We start from the raw sequence: 17,388 nt of genomic DNA, 5'->3' as shown, positions 1-17,388 counted from the left end.
GCAGCCTGAAAATAATGCTTCTTCATAAAAAGTGGAAAGTAAAAATGACTTTATCTTATAATGTTAGGAAATTGAACCATTTCTTCTTTTGAGTAAGGGTTTGCTGCAAATTAGAAATACACCCAATTTTTATTTATTTATTTTTTAAAGCCGTGTATGAATGAGGCTTTTTTCCCCCTGGGTTGTATTAGTTCAGAAGAACTAAATGAGGGTATTTGTGCTTGACCAAACTGATAATTATAACACTCAGTATTAGGATTGGTGGAGTAACAATGAGGAAAAGAGATATGTATCTGTTACGTGGAAATACTGGCCAGTCTGGAAACACAACAGAGTAGTAACCTGTGAAACAAACATAAAATATCCTCTTAAATGTTATTCCTCGTAATGCAGTAACATAGCTCAGATAGAAAGATGACTGTATACAATTTAAGGTTTATATACATACGTGTCACTTTGTCTCGTTGTGGGTTAGCTATAAAATCAGAAGAAAGAAAAAAATTAAAAGAATAGATACTGGTGAGGCTTTTGTTGTTTTGTTTTCTTTTTAAAAGCCAAGTCTCTTAATTATAATCATTGACTGTTGCAATCAACTTGTTTATATAACCTTTATATATAAACTTTTTATATACCACTACTATAAATGGAAAATCATTTTACATAATGTAACTGGCAGATAAAATAAATGCAATTAAAATAAAACAATTAAAAATAAGTATTAGTAATAATCAGTGTTTGTTAGCAATTTATTAAAATATTTTCCTGAAAATAAGTTTCTCCTGAGAAGAATACTATCTATGATCAGTCAGTAATGAAGAGACAGTGGCCTCTCATGCATTCCAGTCTGTCAGTCATTAGTATATCAGTAGGGCATTTGGATATCAAAGTCATATTTACTCCTCTCCTTCCACTGAGCTTTATTAAGATTTTGACATTCAGAGCACTGGGAAGAGAATTCCACATCTGCCATAGCCTTCTTATACTTTTTAAATGGTCAGACACCTCTTTTACACTGGTTCTGTGCCAGCTGCTGTTGCATTCCTGCGGTGGAACCCATCACGGAGCTGACCCTCTGGTACTCGTGAGCATCCCTGGTCATCGTACCTGTGACTGACTGGGCTTTGTGGTGAATTGCCACGAAGCTTCTGCTGCTTTAACTTTTCTTGGCAGTTACATCCATGAAATCAAGGTATGATATGCTTGCTAGTTATATTTTTTCTTACATATATATTTTTTAAATGTTTGTTTTAAACATTCAACTTTTGAATATTGAAACAAATGTCATCCATGCACTAGCTAAAATCAGCTTGTGTACCACTGGTGTGCCCAGCACATTTTGCAAAACCATCCTGATTTGGCCTCCATTGGTATTTATTGAACCTACCAGTATCTAGAAGACCACAAAGGGATTTTTTTCCTCCAGTGTTTGCCGTAATTTGTCAGAGACGAAATCTGATAAATAAAAGCTTTTATCCTCTAACCCTTATCCCCTGCAAATTAGCGTGTGTTTTCCTTTGTCTTTCTTAAGAGCCCAGGGGCTTTTCATTATTGGACTACAGCCTTAATTTTCTGAATTTTATCCCACAAGGTTAGAGACCATTTCAAGCTAGATCTCTAAGATCAAAAGCTAAAACTCCAGCGGTTTTCTTCTTGTTATCATTGTGCTGGTGGTGGTGTTACTGTCTAGATTTTTATAGAGAATGAATGATTTTTTTTAGGAAATATGCAAATTAGCAATTATTTGCCTTCCAGACTAGGCACTTTGGTTACAAAGTTGAATTAGATAGGCATAATTCCTGCCTGTTTGGAATTCAGAGTCTAGTGGGAAAGACAGCTAACCAGTGGCAACAGTTAAATTACTTTTTACATAATTTAAAATTATTGTCTCAGTTTTCATCACAGATTCTAAAGAAGCATTATGAGTCTTGTTCATGAGCATAAAAACATACCATCTAAAACTTTGGGCATAAAGAAGACACCAAAATACCTAGAGTAAACTCAAGATCTGAGATTACAGGAAGGATGAATTTGGGGATAATAGATAATATTTACTGAGTGATACTGTATGCCAGGCACTTGTTCTAGATATAATTTTTTTCCATTCGTTTCACGAAACCTGTGAAGAGGTGCCACCGTCTACATTTCATTATTGAGGAAACAGGTCCAGACACTTGCCCAGCGTCACAAATGGTGGAACTGGAAATTGAACTCAGAAATATTGTTTCTGAAATCTGTGGTTTTAACTCTTATGTCATACTGCCTAACTTGGAAGAAGAAAAGACATGCTTTCGTAGTGTTGGAGCAACATGAAAAATTCAGTTAACATATTGGTGCTCTGAGAAGGGATTTGTTGCACTATGGCTACATGTTAGTGAGTTCTCTAAACAAAACTAATTAGGAGGGAAAGAATGGTTGAACTGGAGAGAAATGACTGGCTCAGAAAGCCAGTAGAAAAAGCGTCTCTGTAGCTGGAGTAAAAATGAGAACTCAGTGTTTACAAATCAGGAGGAAGGGAAAAGCAGTTGAAAAGAATTTTATAATTTTAAACCCAGAAGGGACCTTAGGAAATGTGCAAGCAATGCAGCACTTTGGCCAAACAAAAATTTATGCAATTAAGCCCCACCCCAGCCTTGCAGCCCTGAGGGGTTCGGTTGGTTACAGATCTATCTGGACACAAAAATCCTAGAGGATTTGCAGAGCTGCAATAGCTTGATTGAGGTTTTCCTTCACACCATGGCAAAAAGTAAAAAAAAAAAAAAAAAAACATACTGAGATGGAAAGGAATGTGTCTGGGACAGGAACCATAAATACACTCTTGGCCAGTTGTGTATTAATATTTCAAAGTTATGTAAAACATCCTTGGAAACGTATCTTCATTGGCCTACACTGTTCCTCAGTAAATGCTGTCTAACTAGGAAAAAGTGCCACGTTGCAGCTTTATTTCATTTATCTAATTCTGCAGATGAAAATGCAAGTCTTGAGTGCTTGGACAGGTAGTAGCACACAATTCAGAACTCTTTTGGTTAACTTTGTTATACAAATTTTTGATCTTGCTGAAATTAGCAAATCTTGGGTCTACAGTTTCCCAGCATCAGAGTCGCTTTGTTGTTTTTCTGATTAGCGCTAACTAAAGAATATTATTTGCTTCTTTAAATTTCTCTTGAACCATATATATTCATTCCCAGGACAGTAAGCCACTGGTTTGATTGCTACCTGATGCCACTTTCCCTGAAAATAGCTGTTAGGATAAAACAAATGTTTGCATTCTTAGCTCTGTAGAAAGTCACAAGAGTTTTGAACACATTGTATTATTGGTAGATTGCTCCTTTTACTCACCACAGAGATTGTCCAGACAGTTGTCATTACTGGGGCAGGCACTGCATGTGGATCCTTTTTTATATGGCCAGGTTGGGTAATTGCCTCTGTGAAGTAGAGGAAAACTGTCCATTAGGAGAGTTTTTGGTTTCTTTTTTTTTTTTTTCCAATTGCAATTTATTATGGTCCTTGGCTAAATCCTAGGATGGAAGTCTGCAGATTCAGAGGGTTGGTAAGAGAAGAGGGGAGGGGGAAGCAGAAATGGAAGCCTGCTAATATTTGCAGAGTTCATTCTAGGTGCCCGTGTTTAGGAACCTATGTCTTAATCATCTCAGTTAATTCTTAAGACAACTCGAGGAGGAAGTTATTTTTATTTCTGTTTTACAGATAAGGCAACTAAACCTCTAAAAAATTAAGTAACTTGCCAAAAATCACCAGGTACAGATGTCAAAGTCAGAACGAAACCTAGATTTGTCTGATTTCAGAGCAATACTCCCTCTACTTACTGTCTGGCCTATGTGATCACTGCCGTCCAAAAAACTGTCCACCTTAGAAAAGCTAGCATGACCCACATTTTTGTTCTCCTCAGTCTAGCAAACCTCCATAGTTTTTATTGGATAGGAGCCATTTGTCTGGGGAAAGGGCTTTCCAAAAGAAAATAACAAGAAATATGGGGGAGTTTCTAAAATGTAATTTGTTTTCACATAAAAGATGTGATAGAATAATAGATAATAATTACTGAATACTCTTCATGTACTAGGCACTGTTCTAAGCATCCTCGAATGAATCAATCTTCACAATAACCCTATGAGGAAGATACTATAATTTTTTTAATCCCCATAGCTAGAGGCTGAGGCACAGAGTGTTAAGTAATTGACCAAGATCACAGATTAGAAAATGAAATAATAACCAAACATTTTATATCCTCATGAATATCTCTGGAGTAGTAATGATGAAAGGCTGTACATTTATTTCAATGAACCTGCCATTGCTCTAATCTTTTTTGGAACTCCACTTTTGGAAAGGAGTTCTTAACTTTTCATGTCATGTACCCTCTGGCAGCCTGGTGGAGCCTATGGGCTCTTTCTCAAAATAGTTTAAAAATACCTAAAATAAAGTTCATAGGATTATAAAGGAAACAAATTAAGTTGAAATAGTTATTAACATGTTAAAAATATTTGTGATATACTAATATGTACTTCTCTATTAAGTATTAGGTAAGAGCTAGCAGGGAGTCTAATAATTACAGTAATTTCAAGGTAGTGATAAAAACTATTTTGAGAGAGATGCAGCAACTAGAAAGTGATATGAACATATCTGTGATAAAGATACAGGTAGTGCAGTACAGTCATAGCTATTGCTGATAATGATTGGAGTGTTACCTTCATAAAGAAATGTTACTTTCAATAGAAGTTAGTGAAAAAGATGTAACTTTTTTCTAATCCAAGTTCATGGACTCCTCTCAATACTATACATTAATCTTCAGAGTTAAGACATTACTTTTTATTAACACCTCATTTCCAACTAAAAAGATATGTTCAAATCTCGTTTGGCTCCAAATTAATTTAGGCTGTCTCAAATTTACCCTCATGTTTATGCTACCCTGTGGAAAATAGTCAAAGGAATATAGTAGAGATTCTGATAATTATAAAAGATATCCAAAATGGACATTAATCATTGGAGTATCTTTCATTGTTAAAAAAGCACAGTACTCATGAGTAGTTAAATTCTAGAATGTTTTTAATGCAGTCATTTATGCTACCTCATAGTTTGTTTAATTGTGCATTCCATACTATAAAGAAGAGGGGAAAATTGCTACTTCAAAAACAAGCTAAAAACAAGGCAGTTGTGACTTCTAGGGAAATAGAATTCATCTTGGGAGAAACATGCTACTGGAAAGGCCTGACTTTTGTCTAGATGGGAATGATTAGGACAAAGATATCTACAGTCTCCCAAGGTAATAGAAATAAAAGCAAAAATAAACAAATGAGACCTAATCAAACTTACAAGCTTTTGCGCAACAAAGGAAATCATAGACAAACGAAAAAAACTATGGACTGGGAGAAAATATTTGTAAATGATGCAACCGATGAAGGGAAGTTCATACAACCCGATAACAAGAACAACAAAAAGAAAACCCCAAAAATGGGCAGAAGATCTAAATTGACATTTCTCCAAAGAACACATGGAAATGGCCAACAGGCACATGAAAAGATGCTCCGGATCACTAATGATTAGAGAAATGCAAACCAAAACTACAATGAGGTACCACCTCACACCAGTCAGAATGGCCATCCTCAAAACGTCTACAAATAACAAATGCTGGAGAGGGTGTGGAGGAAGGGGAACCCTCCAACAGTGAGGGTTTACGTTCCCTCCCTGGGAATGTAAATTGGTGCAGCCACTATGGAAAACAGTATGGAGGGTCCTCAAAAAACTAAAAATAGAGTTGCTATATTATCCAGCAATCCCACTCCTGGGCATATATGTGGACAGAACTATAATTCGAAAAGATACATGCACCCTAATGTTCATTGCAGCACTATTTACAATAGCCACGACATGGAAACAACCTAAATGTCCATCTACGATGAATGGATAAAGAAGATGGAAGATGCAGTGTATATATATATATATATACACACACACACACACACACACACACATATATATATATATGGAATACTTCTCAGCCATAAAAGAAGAATGAAATAATGCCATTTGCAGCAACATGGAGGGACCTAGAGATTATCAAACTAAGTGAAGTAAGAAAGAGAAAGACAAATACCATATACTATCCCTTGTATTTGGAAGCTAAAATATGACACAAACAAACTTACCTACAAAACAGGAACAGACTCATAGAGAACAGAATTGTGGTTGCCAAGAGCTGGTGGGGACGTCAGGGAGGGATGGAGTGGGAGTCTGGGATTAGCAGATGCAAACTATTACATATGTGTATAGCTGAATCACTTTGCTGTACACCAGAAACTAATACAACACTGTAAATCAACTACACTTCAATAAAATAAATTAAAAACACAGAAAGACAAAGGGACCTAAAGTATTCTGCCCAATAAAGAAGTAGGAAGTTTTAGTTTCCCCTGGTTGCCTGTCAGGGCCTCAGTTGTCTTATCTGCAAAGCAGGAGTAATAGTAGAACTTACAGACTTTTCATGAAGGTTAAATAAGTTTAATATATGCGAAGCACTTAGAACTGTGCTTAGAGTACATAGTAAACTTTATACAAACGTTATGGCATTGTTTTTAATTATTGTAATCATGTTTAAAACTTCAATGCCATGGAAAATGCTCATATGTAATTTTAAGTAAAAAATAGAAAACGTGTATTTCCATTATCTCAGTTTTCTAAGTGTGTGTACAATGCATAAGCACACATATATAAGTTTAAAGGAAGTTGGGGGAGAATGTCATGTGTCTTCCCATTTTCCAAAGGGAGAAAAATGATGTCTGTTTCAAAACCGAAACTGTCAAAAATAAATGAAATAAGTTATATAAATTGAGAAATTCAATTCAGAGTGGGTTTTTGTTCTGGTTTGAAAAGTTTTTAATAAGTTAATAAATATAATGGAATATTAATCTTCCCATCTTGTGGTGTTATCCAATTAATCTGTGTCCCTGAAAACATTTTAGTCCTCCTACTCTTAAAAATGTGTTCGTGTGTGTGTGTTTATGTAGTGTTTATAAAGGTGTACACACAGACACACAAACACAAACACACATACAAAGAAAAACGTATCAGAATGTAAATGGAGTAGATCTCTGGGCAGAGGAATTAAGGGTAACGTTAATTTTCTCTTTTACACTTTCTTTATTACCCAGATTTATTTTCTATAATGAAGATAAATACTTCTAAAATAGTTTTTTTTTTTCCCCCAGAAAGAGGTTAATTTGGGCACTTACCCTGGTCCATAGTTGCATATAAAATGTGCTCCATCGCGAAGAGTTTCAAAGCCAGAAACTCGAGGACAAAACTGTACTGCACAGCCAACTTTGAAACTATCTGCCCAAACAATCTGAAAGAAAATACGGATTGTTAAGAAGAGAGAGATACTAAAATGAACACTTGAGTATGATTAGGCCTTCGTAAACACAGTGAGGCATATTAACTCTACTTAGGTAAAGCAGTTACCACCAGGGAAGTTTTAGGTAGTCAGAATTTCGTTGGAAATTGTGTGTGTACAAGGTGTGTGTGTGTACAAGGTGTGTGTGTGTACAAGGTGTGTGTGTGTGTGAAATAAACATATATAATAACTAATTTTGACAGTGCAATGAAGAAATAAAACAGGCTAACAGGATAGAGAGTGACTGCTGGGGAGGAAGAGGGCTGCTTTCACTTGGGTGTGCAGGGAAGGCGTCTCAAGTGTGGAGGTGGCATTTGAGGTGAGGCCTGAATGATGAAGAGGCAGCGCTCAAAACGTGCAGGAGACCAACTGATGGAGGAAGAGCATCCGTGCAGAGGGAGCCCTTGGGGCAAAGGCCCTGGCGTGGAGTCTGCTTGCGTGCAAGAGTGGCAGAAAGAAGGCAAGCAGAGGGGCTTCCCTGGTGGCAAAGTGGTTAAGGATCCGCCTGCCAATGCAGAGCACTTGGGTTCGAGCCCTGGTCCAGGAAGATCCCACATGCCGCGGAGCAACTAAGCCCGTGTGCCACAACTACTGAGCCTGCGCGCTAGAGCCCGCGAGCCACAACTATGGAGCCCACGTGCCACAACTACTGAAGCCCGCACACCTAGAGCCCGTGAGCCACAACTGCTGAAGCCCGCGAGCCTAGAGCCTGTGCTCCACAACAAGAGAAGCCACTGCAATGAGAAGCCCGCGCGCCACAACGAAGAGTAGCCCCCACTCGCCGCAACTCAAGAAAGCCCGCGCGCAGCAACGAAGACCCAACACAGCTAAAAATAAATAAATAAACAAATAAAGGCAAGCGGAGCTGGGATCCAGGAGTGGGGGAGAATCACAGGCAATGAGGTCAGAGACAGAGGAGCAGCTCATGGAGAATCTTGTAGTGGAGGGAGGGAGAGTCCCTTTTTCAGGTCTTAGGAAGGTCACTTTGGTTGGTAAACTAGATGGACTGAGAAGAACAAGGGTGAAAAGAGGGAAGGAATTCGGGAGACTGCTTCACTGGTACTGGAAAGAGCAGATGGTGACTCTCACTTTGGTGATGGTAGTGGGGTTCCCTAGAATTGACCAGGTTCATGGTTCAGCTTAGGGGTAAAGCTGAAAGAATTTGCTTTTGGTTTGAGGGTGGGGTAAGAGGGAAAGAGAAAAATCAAGTTAGTGTTTGGGTCTGAACAACATTTGCTGAGACGGGGAAAATGAGGGAAGGAGGAAGTGGGTGGGAACACAGACAAGGGGTTCTGTTCAGTTCCTGCTACTCTTGAGATGCCCGTCAGACGACCATCTGCAGGTCAGAGGACAGAGCATGGCTCGAGACACAAACCTGGAAGACGTGGCAATGGATTAGATCATGTAGGCAAAGATAATAGATAAACAACTAAATGAGAGCATGGGATAAAAAAAAAGAAAAACAGCCAGCAAAACATTGAAAAGGAGTGGCTAGTGGCATAGGAGGGAAGCCAGGAACAGGGCCAGCTTCTGGGAGAGGGATGTGCTGTCCCCCTGGACCCCATGATCAGAAGGGCCCCATACTTGGTTTAATTCAGTGCTGTCACGCATTTTAGCACTTTCAGTGGCACTTTCCCCATGATTTTTGGACAAGGGGATCCACGTTTTCATTTTGCATTAGGCCACACAGATTACACGGCTCATCCTAACTGAGACTGTTGGCTGTAATAGAAGGCTGAAGAAAAAAGTATTTAAAGTATTTTAAAAATCTAGTATGTGGATTTAAGCCAGCAATTAAATGCACTCCTTTTTACAGTGATATGAAATTGAATTTTAGATTATTTTTAGCAACTTTGTGACTAGTTGTACCAAATACAGGGAGATGGAAAGGTGAATGAGCTGGAGCCAGTGGGTGCCTTCACAAAATGTAGAGAGAAGCAGTCAAGAAACCATTATGCTAGGGTTTTGAGCTCTGTGAAGGGGAAGCAGAGGGTGCTCAGGGAGTTTACAGCAGGGATCCTGCTCTGAGTTAGTGAGGCCGGTGCTGAAAGTGAGCTGGTCTGGGAGCCCAGAGAAGATTCCCAGCAGGGGGCACACCTGTGTGAACCAACCCCGAGGTGGGAAAGACTCACAGAACTGAGACAAGGCCGGTGTGTCTGCTGAAAAAGGTCAAATTTACTCAAAAAGAAAAAAAATAATTAAGAAGAGCTCTCTGGGGAGAGAGTGTAGAGTAGGGGAAGAGGATTAGGATGGAGGCAGCTCCTCCAAGGCCTGTGGATGGAGTAGGAGGTGGGGGAGGAGCTAGGGAGGGGTGGGCAGTGTCAGGGGGGCTGGGACACTTTGCATTCTGTCCTCCTCCTTGTGTGACAACTGGGGAGGAGCTGGGGAGGCAGGTACTGGTCTCCCACAGAGGATCAGTGCTCTCCTTTGGTGAAGGACGGCCCTCCCTGGTTGAGGTGGGGTGTCTCCCTTCCCATCTCACACCCTAGAATCCCCTGCAGGGAACTCCAGGTAACCAAGTAAATCAGGCCTCTATCTCCCCGAGAGCACCTAGTTTTATGGCCATTCATTCTCAGGTTTGATGCTTGTACTTTAATTTCCCAATCATTTTTGTATTTATTTTTAAATTTCTTCATTTCTATTCACTGCATCTCAAAGTGACTTCCTCTGTGGTGCTTTGTTTAAAATGCAGATTTCTGGGCCCATCTCTGTCCTACTGCATAAGAGTCACTGGAATTGTCCTTGAAATCTGTATTTTTTAAGAATTGAGATATAACTGACTACAAAATTATATTAGTTGCAGGTGTACAATGTAATCAATGATCCAGTATTTGTATATATTACAAAATGGTCACCACAATATCTAGTTAACACCTATCACTACACATGATTATGTGAACTTTTAAGATATACTCTTAGCAATTTTCAAATACATAATACCGTATTGTTGACTATGGTCACCATGCTGTACATTACATCCCCAGGACTTATTTGTCTTATAACTGGAAGTTTGTACCTTTTAACCACGTTCACCCATTTCACTCATCCCCCACCTCTGGCAACCACCAATCTGTTTTCTAAGAGTTCGTTTTATTTTTTAAGATTCCACACATAAATGAGATCATATGGTATTTGTCTCTCTCTGTCTGACTTACTTCACTTAGCATAATACCTGTAGATCTATCCATGCTAATGATAGGATTTCCTTAAGGAAAAGGTAGTATATTTATATACACACACATACACACAGGTACACACACACACATATTGGAACATTATTCAGCCAAAAAGTTTCTCTAGTTTAACAAGTTCCTCAGGTGATTCTTATGCATGCTAACTGGCCATGTTGGGAGTACGATCGCCTGAATCAATCATTTTATATTTTGATCCTCTGGTCTTTGAACACTTTCCTCCAGTGTTGTACCTCAAGTCTCAAGTATTCTTAATCTTTGGGTTCCTCCACACACACTTAACGCTTTATGCTATTTCTTTTATTCTACTTTCTTTTACGTTTCTGATCTTTTTTCCAAGACAGTGCAAGTGTTAGTTACCACTCATCTTGTGTTTTAGTCGGGCTCTCTTTAAATCAGGTTGTAATTAACATAGAGGCCATCCTTCTTAGGTTATGAATTTTGACAAAAGCATGTAGTTGTGCAGCCGCCACCATATTCAATATCTAGAACATTTCCCCAAAAGCTCCCTTGTGCCCCTTTGTGGTCAGCTCCCACCCCCGGCCCCTGGCAATCACTAATCTATTTCCTGTCCTTGTGGTTTTGCTTTTTCCAGAATGTTATATAAATGGAATCAGTTTAAATGTAGCTTTTTCAATCTGGCTTCTTTCACTGAGCATAAGCATTTGAGATTCACTCATGTTGTTGAATTCATTACTAGTCACTCTCCTTTTCATTGCCGAGTTAATATTTATTGCATGGATGTATCAGTTTATTTATCCATTCAAGTTGGCCTCTTTTTAATAGCTTCATGGGCATTCAGGTTCTGGGTTCAACTCTGTGGGCTCTGGGGTTACAAAGACCAAGTTTATATTCCAGCTCAGCCACCCACTGTGTGACCTTGGCCTCAGCTTCCTCGTCTATTAAATGAGGGCAACACCACCTACTCCAGAGGCTTATTTTGACATTTTAAATGGGCTAATAAGAAAGTGATTAGAACAGCTTATGGAACATAGCAAGCCCTCAGCAGATGTTCATGTTTTATTCTCTTATGACTAATATTCTTCTGCTTTAAAACTTCTGAAACTTTTTTTTAATCAGGCAGATTCCTGTTGCATGTTTTCATTTTTTAATATGGTAAACAAAAATAATTTTAAAATATTAAGAGCTACTCATTGAGAATTTTCCTAGTGGCTGGGTAGTGTTCAGCATGTTACATGCAACATGTTTAACCTCATAACACATCAATAAATACATCCTGCCCCAATTTTTCCTAGATGAGGGGTGGAACCTAATGCTACTTGACCACAAAGTGCTGTGAGGACAGTCCACGCCCTAAGCAAGATGCTTCCAGAGTGCTTTCCTTTTTAGCAGAATCAGGAACCTATACCTAACAAAAACATTGCATCTGGGGAACCCAACCCAGTGGGGGCAGGCATGTCTCTTCCTTCTAGCTAACAACCCCTTTACACCATCTTCCCCTTTCAATTCTCAGTATGAGTCCATCTGACTCATTATCAGTAATATGCAACATGTACAAAATCAGCTAGACAAACAGTGAAACATCGCACACTTCCGTTGGTTCTGGGAGGGTGTAAAAATAAAAATTTCAACGGGTGGGGATAAAAAGAAATGAGGTCAATAGTGCCATCTAGTGGGCATTCCTAGCACTATCAAACCTGAGCTGCTGCCCACCCAGCTACTTTTTAAATATTTCGTTAGTTATTTGGCTGCACCGGGTCTCAGTTGTGGCACGCGGGATCTTTTAGTCACGGTACGTGGGATCTAGTTCCCTGAGCAGGTTAATTTCCAGCATGAATTTAAAATGGTCCCCTGCATTGGGAGCGTGGAGTCTTAGCCACTGGACCACCAGAGGAGTCCGCCGCCCAGCTATTTAAGTCAAACTATTCCCAAAATTTACAAAGATGAACTGTCGGCAACAAAATATCTAACCTAAATAATCTTCCATATCAATACACCAGAATTCTTCCACAATTTAAATCTCTAGTGAAGACAGAACTAAAGTGTTGAATTAACATGTCAAGAAATATCACACTTTCATGAAGTAATAATGCATCTGGGGACTTCCCTGGTGGTGCAGTGGTTAAGAATCCGTCTGTCAATGCAGGGGACATGGGTTCGATTTCTGGCCTGGGAAGATCCCACATGCCGCGGAGCAACTAAGCCCATGAGCCACACCTAGAGCCTGCGTGCCACAACTACTGAAGCCTGTGCGCCACAACTACTAAGCCCACGCACCCCGACTACTGAAGCCCGTGCGCTCTAGGGCCCACGTGCCGCAACTACAGCGCCCGGGTGCTGCAACTACTGAAGCTCGCGCACCTAGAGGCCGTGCTCCACAACAAGAGAAGCCACCGCAATGAGAAGCCCGCGCACCGCAATGAAGAGTAGCACCCCCCTCGCCGCAGCCAAAAAATAAATAAATAATGCATCTGAATCTATTGTCTTTACTCTGTACAACCACTGCTCACTGGCCAAAATCTGAAAATAGCTTGCTTTTTATTAACAATTAAGATGAGGTTAAGTGGGAAGTTATAAATACCCACTTGAGGTAATTTCCAGCATGAATTTAAAATGGCAACTGAGTAATCTTGGACCTCCCAGCAAGATTTCTTGCAAGGATAAAAACAGGAAGTCTTCAACCAAGCAGTCAGAGCCTTCTTCCAATTGATGGAAAAACAGCTCATGGAAGAAATCTAAACTTCGTTCAATGACTACTAAATACTAGTACTTTACTAGATAAGCAACGTATCTTATATCTGAATCCCAACTCTTCCTCTTACTAGCTAAATGACACTGGGATAACAACATCTTGACCCCTCTGAGCCTGTTTATTCATCTATGGATAATAGCATCTCTTAGAGGTGTGTGGGTGAGAGTTGAATGAGATCTTAAGTGTAGAGAGCTAAGTACCACAGTCACTTAAAAAGTAGTTGCTGGTGCTGCATCTTCCCAGACCCAGGGGGGCCCTGGACATCCTCTCCATCATTTGAGTTGGGGGTAGACTGTAGTGGTCTCTTAAAGAGAACAGGTTAGGATCACTCACTTTGGGCTCTGCTACCTGCCTGAAAGGAACTGGATTTTAGGAAATGTTTTCTTATGTCCCAAATATTAGCCCTCTTTTTTTTTCCCCTAGATGCAAGAGGAAGATTTACAAGTAAGCTGTTAATTTGGGGAGGGCCATCTCTGAGATCTCAGGCCTCTATGACATATAATGAAGTTTCCTCCTCTTGTTCTGACTTCCTGGAATGATGGACATGAAGTGTCTTTTAACTTGCAGGGTTTAGGAGATTGTTGTCAATTTAACAGTCTTTGGATCACTGTGTATTTGGTGGGTTAAGCTGCTTGCCATTCTTCTGAAATGCCAAGTTCATTTGTACACATTGTACATCTTCTACACCTTGTTAATTTTGCCTGGAGTTCTTTTTACATTCCTTTTCATTTGACAAACTCTCACTCAGTTTAAGAACCAACTTATATGTCTCCTGCTGTATGAACAAGTCCTGTGTCTCCATACCTCCCTTTGGCCAGGTCAGTTGCTCTGTCCCCATTGCTCCCATGGCACCTTGTCAGTTTCTCCGAGCTGCACTAGCTATACGCTATAATACATCCACTTACACACGTCTCTTCCAAATAAAAGTCACCTCCTAAGGGTCAGGGGCCATTCCCAGCTGCGTCCCTCATTCCCTGCCCCACAAGCCATTTCTCCTCCCTCTCACTTCTCTGCGATTGTACTCCCCAGTAAAATCTTAGCACGTAAGCTATGATCTCAGGCTCTGTTTTTTCAGGAGTCTGGACTAAAACTCATGACCTGTACCTTACAAAGTGCCTAGAATAGGGGAGAAGCTTAAACACCGACTGAGTGAGAGTCAGCACCTTCAGACTGACAATTACTTCTGGAGATTAACACCACAGTGCATAATGGCACCAGATACCATTTGTAGGCACTCTGGATTTAGCTTTCTTGCCCTTTAGGATTTGTGGGAATCCAATGAAATTTATTTTCTGGTTAAGTTTATTTGTTAATATAAACCAAAATTGATGGTTTATTGGGCAAGTCTATGGGAGACCTTACTTATATTTCCAAGAAAGGGACCGAGAGGCTAATGATGATTTGATAGCTCCTCCTTGATTACAATAACCTTAAGGTGAAAATTTCACTGAAATCAACCCTTTCCCTCTCATTATAACAATTTCCTATAACTGTGCCAAATGTGTTTCACCTATAACACCACCAGTGAGGTCAGAATCTTTATAAGGCTGAACTATACTGAGAGTTTTTCTACCAACATTTTGCTCTTTAAAAACACCTAATATTCCAAGTTAACTGGCTTGTTAGAAATGCTTTTGCCCTCAGACGTCATTTCAACAATTTTTTTCTACATTAAAACCAGTCAAACATAGGTTCACTACCTTTAGTTACTGGTTTGACAAGGACTGCCAGGAAATAAAATAAATAAAATGGGGCCAATATAGGGAGGCAGTATATTAAGAAGATTATAGAAGACTTCTCCTAGGGATTTGTTTCCACCATGTTGCAAACGTGAGTTACAGTTAGGAAGCCAAAACCAACTTGAATTTAAAAAAAAAAAAAAAGAAAAAATCTCATCGAGAAGCTCTGAATGTGGCTATCGAGACTAATACTGTAGATGTGGGTGCAGGGTAGCTACAGGATTATTTGTACAAATTTATATGTTGACTTCTCCACTGGGTCTGGGACTTTTTTTTTTTTTTTCCCTCTTTATGTGGCACATCATAGATTCTCAGTCCATGTTTGAAAGACTAAGAGGATATGGAAGCATCAACTATTATTACCATAATTTTTTTTTTTCTTTTGGCCACACTGCGCAGCATGCGGATCTTCCCGGACCAGGGATCGAACCCATGCCCCCCTGCAGTGGAAGCGCGGAGTCTTAACTACTGGACCACCAGGGACGTCCCCTTCAATTCTTATTGATGCTTCTGTCTGAGAGGCTTATTTCTCCCAGTTTTATAGTCCCAGAACAACTGACTCAAATTTCCTAGAGAACTCGTACCTGGAATAAATCCGTTCACTCATAAGGTCCTTTGATCGCTCACAAGTGGAACAAAAATACCATGGGAAGACAGGTGTGATCAAAATTATTCAAAGGCTGTGCAGATTGGTGGGCCTCACATTTTACCTATGTCCAGGTAACTACACTCTTCAAGCACTATCTCCTCTGGTATTGGAGTCTGTCCCATTTATTTATTTTTAAAGTAAGCCTGTAACCCCTACTCTCTCATATTTACAGGGACACTAGCTTACTCTATATTTTTCTTAACACCAGATTCCAGCTTTCTCCTCACCCTTGAAATGACGGCTTCAAGAGAATATAAGGCAGATACTTACCTGAGTATAATGGCCACAGACCTTGTCACATTTCTGAGTCTTGAAGTCATAGTATTGAATTTCGTTGTACCAGTCTGTGACGGCTGAAGACACAGAAAAGAGGGACAGAGACCCAGTCCAGAGGTTTTCTCCCAGCGAAGTGAAATTTGGGTGCAGCTTGTGGGGTGGCTTCAGCTGTGTGTTGTGTGCAAACTGACAGTTTCTTGCCCATGCTTTTGCAATTCGGGCTAGTACTGGGTCCCAAGTCTGCAGAAATAAATATGAAACACTAAGAGGGTCAAGAATGGAACTTGTTACCCAACGCTGTAACCGCAGTGAGCAAAGTGGGAATTTGCATGGGAGGTGACGTGCAATGTCCAGAATGGAGAAGGACCACAAACATGTAGGTCCTCCATATGAGAAGGATCATATTATGGTCTTCAAGTTTTGACTAGGGTTAGTGGGAGACATGATAATCTAGTTTCGAGGAATTTAGAATCAAAGTGAGTGACACAGAACAACATTTCACTGAAGGTCTATTATGTTGCCAAATAACATATGCTGGTTTCACATATTTTCTGTAATTTCATACCTACAGTAGCCCCTATCGTAAGAAGCTCAGAAACGTTAAAAACCAGGCCAAAGCCACAGACCTAGGATTCAAACCCAAGCCTGACTGAATCAGAATCCTAGCCTTTCCCCCAGACGCCATGCAACCTTCCTGAGAAAGTCAGTACTCTGCCGGCAACAAAAAAAGTCAACTTAGAGACAAAAAATGAAACCAAAAAAACCTCATAAAAATTAACAGGCAAAAAAGAGACATAAATTGCACCTGAGGACGTGTGCAAAGGACGTGTCCAAAAAGAGAAGTAAAACATACTTGCTTTATAACAAGAATTGAGTAGGCAGAGTGAAACTGGGTTCGTTTTGATCGCAGGTGGTGAATTGAAAGCACACCTTCATCACCGCGAGAGCACTGGTCAGGATTAGCAAGGATTCACCACCAAAATCAATCCACATTCGTTGTTTTTGACTGACTTCTGCCACAAGCACTCATGTTTTTCTTACCATGTACAGCATATCACTGGCTTTTGGAGTCACTTCTGATCGGAACTTGTTGTGCATTCGAACACAGTCTTTGATGAAACCTTCATTTTCGATATCTGGCAAAGTATTTGCTGGAGAGGAAGAACTGGAGACCACAGAGAGCATGCAGGCTGTCACAGCAAGTGTGACTCGCATGCTCAGACTGTCTGGCGTGGAGCCCCGGAGGCTGGAATCCAGAGGCACTGCAGGTCCCGAGGGTGGGTGAGCCAGTTTTACAAAGCACAGTCGACTTCTGCTTTGAGAAAACAGAACATGAGTTCATCACAAGTGTGAAGAAAAGGGTTTCTCCATATATGGTTTGCAGCTCGTTTTGTGCCCTTAACCCTGTCTTTTCGGTGGTT

The 17,388-nt window shown here is 40.1% G+C and overlaps 1 protein-coding gene across 1 annotated transcript in view; it reads right to left on the bottom strand.

The window, feature by feature from the left end:
* Positions 1-110: 110 nt before the first annotated feature.
* GLIPR1 (GLI pathogenesis related 1) overlaps positions 111-17,388 on the bottom strand; it is a 37,729-nt gene continuing 20,451 nt past the window's right edge. The window contains exons 2-7 of the mRNA XM_068560918.1: positions 17,009-17,279; positions 15,962-16,207; positions 7,239-7,351; positions 3,337-3,422; positions 449-475; positions 111-342 (exon numbers count right to left, since the gene is read on the bottom strand). Of these exons, the coding sequence (XP_068417019.1) occupies positions 188-342; positions 449-475; positions 3,337-3,422; positions 7,239-7,351; positions 15,962-16,207; positions 17,009-17,182 (801 nt within the window). The 5' untranslated portion in view covers positions 17,183-17,279 and the 3' untranslated portion in view covers positions 111-187. The remainder of the gene's footprint in view (positions 343-448; positions 476-3,336; positions 3,423-7,238; positions 7,352-15,961; positions 16,208-17,008; positions 17,280-17,388) is intronic.

Source organism: Eschrichtius robustus, chromosome 13, assembly GCF_028021215.1.
Source record: "Eschrichtius robustus isolate mEscRob2 chromosome 13, mEscRob2.pri, whole genome shotgun sequence".
In the NCBI taxonomy this organism is placed as follows: Eukaryota; Metazoa; Chordata; class Mammalia; order Artiodactyla; family Eschrichtiidae; genus Eschrichtius; species Eschrichtius robustus.
The sequence above is the reverse complement of the archived record's forward strand: the minus strand, read 5'-3'. Positions and strand labels throughout refer to the sequence as shown.